At 36.3% G+C, this 5272-nt stretch overlaps 1 protein-coding gene across 1 annotated transcript in view; it reads right to left on the bottom strand.

Annotated features, from left to right (window-relative positions):
* Nucleotides 1-1297: 1297 nt before the first annotated feature.
* The window catches only part of slc9a1a (solute carrier family 9 member A1a), a gene marked incomplete at its 5' end in the record, with an annotated part of 40334 nt that continues 36359 nt past the window's right edge, over nucleotides 1298-5272 (bottom strand). The window contains 1 exon segment of the mRNA XM_014016346.1: nucleotides 1298-3935. Coding sequence (XP_013871800.1) covers nucleotides 3655-3935 — 281 coding nt within the window. The 3' untranslated portion in view covers nucleotides 1298-3654.

Below are 5272 nucleotides of genomic sequence, written 5' to 3' on the forward strand. Positions count from 1 at the left end.
ACATTTCAGTTTGGAAACTGAACGACACAATCAAAAGCAGATGAAGAAACAGCGGACAGAATGCCTAAAAGGGAAATTTCACCCAGCGTGACTTCTTTAAACCTCATAATAATAAAATATATAATAAACATTCCTTTCCTTGTTAGGCGTCACCTGATGGTCACACTAAATCAAAGCCTTTTATTGCTCTCTGCCACATCACTGTTTGAAGATAAAGGTTCTGCTTTAATAAAGTGCTCGTTATTGTGTGAAACAGAAGCGTTGGATGGGAGTGGGATCAGACAAACTGGGAGGAAACKGAGGTAAACGAAGCAGAAAAGCGGACAGCGGATGGTGGAGTAAAGACACAGCAGGGACCAGCATGGCGATGATGTAATCTATGAAAGTGTGTGAGCACGGCCTGTTCCACAATCAGCTAAAATCAAGCCAACAGATTGTTTTGTTTTAGTCGACTTCATGATTTTAATGGGATTTTTGCCCACTTGTGACAAACTGTTTTAGTTTAAAAACAATCTGCTTAGATTTTATTTGAAAAGTTTACGACTTTTCATGAAAAAGTAAAGTTTACTAACCTTTTCTAGTCCAACTAACTGAAAATAAAACAGGGACCTTAGTGTGTTGGTATAATTTAGATAAAAGATTTAGATCAGGGCTATTCAACTAAATCGCTCCGGGGGCCACAGTTACTGCGGGTCAACAGCTGAGGGGCCGAACACCCAGCAATTAAAGTTATTATGTAAATAAACCAAGTATTACAAAGGTCCGTTACCTTTGAATTAGTTTATTTTGCTGCATTTAATCATGAATACAACATACAGAACCCTATAAAAGTAGAGATAATTAAACATTATCAAAAACAAAAAGAACACATTACGCCTCCTATTTGACACAAATAATATTTTGACATCTCTGACTTGCCAAACTTTTAAACCAATTTTATTTTCAACTGCTTGTAGTTTTAACTGTCTTGTGTATTTATAGAAATGGTTTTTACCAGCTTGTAGCCACGATTCTGACATTTCTGTAGATACCAAACATRTCTATGTTTAACTAGTAGAAAACTGGGAGTTGGGCTTAAGAGATGAATGAAACAATTGGTGGGCCGACGTTTGGTCACTCGCGGGCCACATCCGGCCCGCGGGCCGCCAGTTGAATAGCCCTGATTTAGATCAGCTCTGAGTGAGCTGAATGAAATTTAAGAGATGAGCTGATTCTAGTTGGTTTCAGTAAATCTCTGCAACATGAAGCAAAGTCTGAACTCCACCATTCAAGTAAACACACAATGTGGAAAACAAAGTGAGAGATACAACACATTTAACAGGAAAAGAAAACTTTGATATACTATAAAGCTGATAAAGCATTTTTAATAAAGCACTCGAACATATAAAGCACATCAAGTAAAGTAACAAAGAGAAATCCAACAACAAAAAAAAATAAAAACGTTAAGGCGAATGACTGAAAACATTCAAATGAGGCAGAACTGATGCAACCGTACAATTAAACAGGTTCTTCTAAAGGCTGTATGGCTTCAGATTAAAGTTTTGTTTTTTCTTTTTGTTGCACCAAACATTACTCCAAGATGCTTCGAGAATGTTTGCCCCAAAAAGATGCATTTGGTATGAAAAAGTAAAAGTATGAAAATAGTTTTTCCTTTTCTTTAGAGAAACTAAACTCTTTGGAACAATGATCAGGATTTCTTTCTGGTTCAATCTGAACACATTTAGCTTTTACACCGCCGCTCGGATTCTTTACTTTCAACTAAAAAACCCAACAAAACGCAAACAGACTACGTTAAAACAGAACTGATTTAGTTTCTTATTTCAGACTCRTTTTCAGTGTTTAGTATTTATTTCTGAAAGAAGTTGACGTGAATGTTCCCAAAGCSATTTGTCACAATGAAAACTGAGGGTTTTTCAGACAATACTATTCTCATGGTTTACTTTTTAAATGAGTTTCAGTGGAAGTTGAACTGAATTCTTTTTCAGAATTTTTTGCCAGTAAAATTAAATTTGGTCAGCTCCATTCTTGATTTACTAAACACACAAAAACAGCGTCTTCACAAAAGAAAACTCTCCTGAGCACACATGTAAACACACTGATTTATGTGAGAAATGTGCACAAACGAAACGATCTTTTAATCTTAGCTATGTAACCAGAGATCAAAACCAGAAATAAGCTATTTTTTATTATTATATTGTTTTAACTTGAGCTCTCAGGGTTGAAGTTCACCTTTAACAACAAATGTTTTAGAAAAAGAGATAAACGATCCGAACAAAAGTGATGTAATTAAAAAGGTGTAAACTGAGTCCGTCAGCTCCAAACCCTGGTAAACAATGTTACTTTCATCCAGCTGGTGTCCAGGTAAACAAAGACGATGATGATGATCAGAAACTGCACAAATTTTTAAGGTTAGTATAGAAGCTGCAAAACTGTTGAAATGACTGTTTATTTTAATGCCCGTGTTTTGAGTTTTAACTTTGCTGTGATTTGCACATTTTAGTAAAATGACTTTTAAAGGGTATTCAGAAAAGAGATTATTATAATTCTACTATATATTTTATATATCTGTACTGCATAGAATTCTATATTTTTTGCCACAACATGCCTGCAGTGTTCGACTGAGCATAAAATAAAGACATTTAAAGTGTGGACCGAGGAAACGGCTCTTTGTGGACGTTTGTTTAATGAGTCCACTCTACATCATGATCAAACATAAACACAGGGAACTTAACTTGGATGGGAGAACATGTGCGATGGCAGATCAAAACGTCTGTGCAAAAAGCTTTCTGACATTCAGCCAAACTCCTGGTTTGACAGGATAAAACTCCCTGAAGGCCAACAACAGCCACTTCTTGAGTCGACATTAAAACAGTAGATAAACTTTCTCAGGTCAACAGAGGCRCAAGCTTTCATTCTCCCTATAAACATCTCAGGGTTTGTTTTTTTACACAGCGGGGTTTCAAAGTGACTAAACAAGTATAACCCATTATAATCAAATGTTAGTAAAATAAAATATATATATATGAAATAAGGCCAAATATGTAAAAAAAAAAACAACTACATCTGAATGTTTGGATATCCAGCAGTTTCAAGTGACAGAACCTGAAAAGTGAAATCTAAAGTGCAACGGTAAAAGTGAACAAACATGATTTTTTTTTGTTGTTGTTGTTGTTGGTGATTATGTTTAGGTCTAGAGGCCCCACGTGTCTCACAGAAACTGACTTTACAGACAAAAAGACAAACGGACACTAAAGTAAAAGATCGAACACTAAAACAGTCCAAACCTTTGGTAATGCATAGTTCTTTTCTGAACGCCTCAGACCATCGAGAACTAAATCAGCTTCTCTGATGGAGAAGCTGAATTTTACACTCCTGTCTAAATAAAGAGCGATAATAATAATAATAATAATAATAATAATAATAATAATAATAATAATAATAATAATAATAAACAAATGGCTCTTTTTTTCCTCCTCAGGCTCTTCCTTTTTCTTTGAATTTTCATTTACTACAGCAGTTGCAGTTTTGGCCTTTTCATTTTTCATTTTATATTTTGGTTTTTGAACCAATGAGATCACTTGAACACATCCATCTCCACTCTGAACAGTAAAGGCAGACTTGTAGACTGATCTGATCTGATCTGGTCTCCATATCTCAGGGTAAGAAAGGCTCATCCTCGTCCTCGTCTTCCTCTGCGCCGGGTCCGGGATCGCTCAGACACCTCATTAGCTTCTGCTGCTCCTTGTCACCAGATTTGTTTGGTCCACTTGAAGGAGGTTTCATCATCAGGCCTTGGTCCTCCTCTTTTCTTTGCTTGTCAGCTTGTTGGGAGTCGTTCACGACGTTGAAAGTATCCGGGGACTCCGGGGACGCCAGGTCGACCTGGATGGTTGGCACATTGTCGGACATCGGTCTTACGTGGTAAGATTGTGGATCTGCAGGGAGAACAAATCAGTGCACTGATGAAAAGCTGAATTTAAAATACAACCCCATTTCCAAAACGTTGGAACACTGTGTAAAATTTAAATTAAAAACAGAATACCATTATTTTCAAAGYTATAAACCTTTATGTTATTTACAATGGAACATTGTAAACATTGAATGACTAATGTAGCATATTTAGAAAAAAACATTTTGAATGTGATGGCAGCAGCACATTAAAAAAGAGCATTTTAGAGAGGCTGAATCTCTCCGAAGTAAAGACAGGCAGATGTTCACCAGTCTGCAAAAAAAAAAAAAAGATATCTATATCATATTTTAAATATACTATATACAGTGGTGAGCACCAGCCCGCTAAGGCGCCAATACACTAATTGCGGACCTAAATATTTCATTTGCGCTTTAGCGGTCTTACTAATTTTTATCATTCGTAAGCGGATTTGCGCTTTCTAAAATTAAAATGCAGTACCGCTAATGACTAATAATCTATCAGTTATCATTATCTTGAACAGCAGAAGGTATGGCTGTCAATGAATCACAACAAACATGATCTATCCAACAGCACCCCTCCCAGATAAACACACTTATTGGAAAAGTATACATCCTTGCTGACTGTTGCTTTGGGTCACGGTTCTCATTTCCCACAATGCTTTGTGTCTGCTTACGTAGCAGGAAGTCAGTAGCAAAAACAGTTAACGTTTGTAATCCATACTAAAATTTTGTATGYATTGATTTATTTTACTTTACAATTGGAGCTCCTTTTAAAAAAAAGTTTAAACGCTGGAGCTCAATACTTGACATAATTGGTCAAAACAATGGGGTTAGAAACGCAGAAATGATTTAAAGATGTTATGCTGGTGAAGAGAGCCATCTAGTGGTCAACTGGTGCAACTACATGGAAAACTTTAAAATCCAAGCTCTTATTTTGAAGGGAAGATAGTTTTCTGTACTCTGTGCTTTCGTTTCCCATCACAAATCAAATCCGTCATGTACCCAGAATGCATTGCTTTAGTTTTCCAATAAACAGTTTTAAAATTGCTTTATTGGTGCTTCTTTAATGAAAAACCTACAACAAACAAAAGAAAAAGACAAAGAAGCAGCCGAACTAGCAATCCTCAACAACTTTTTAAGGGGGCAGCTGAACTAGCAATCCTCAACAACTTTTTAATTTTTACAGCAGGAGCTAAAAGGTCTGTTTCAGGAAATCACATCCCCAGCAATCGGCGCTTGTAGGAATAAGCTGTAAAAGCGTTCATACACCGCTAGTTGGCAGTGTTGTACATATATTGTACATGAATTGTTGCCGGCTAGTAAGTGTTAAATTGAACTTGCG

This window comes from Austrofundulus limnaeus, unplaced genomic scaffold, assembly GCF_001266775.1.
Source record: "Austrofundulus limnaeus strain Quisiro unplaced genomic scaffold, Austrofundulus_limnaeus-1.0 Scaffold143, whole genome shotgun sequence".
Lineage (NCBI taxonomy): Eukaryota > Metazoa > Chordata > Actinopteri > Cyprinodontiformes > Rivulidae > Austrofundulus > Austrofundulus limnaeus.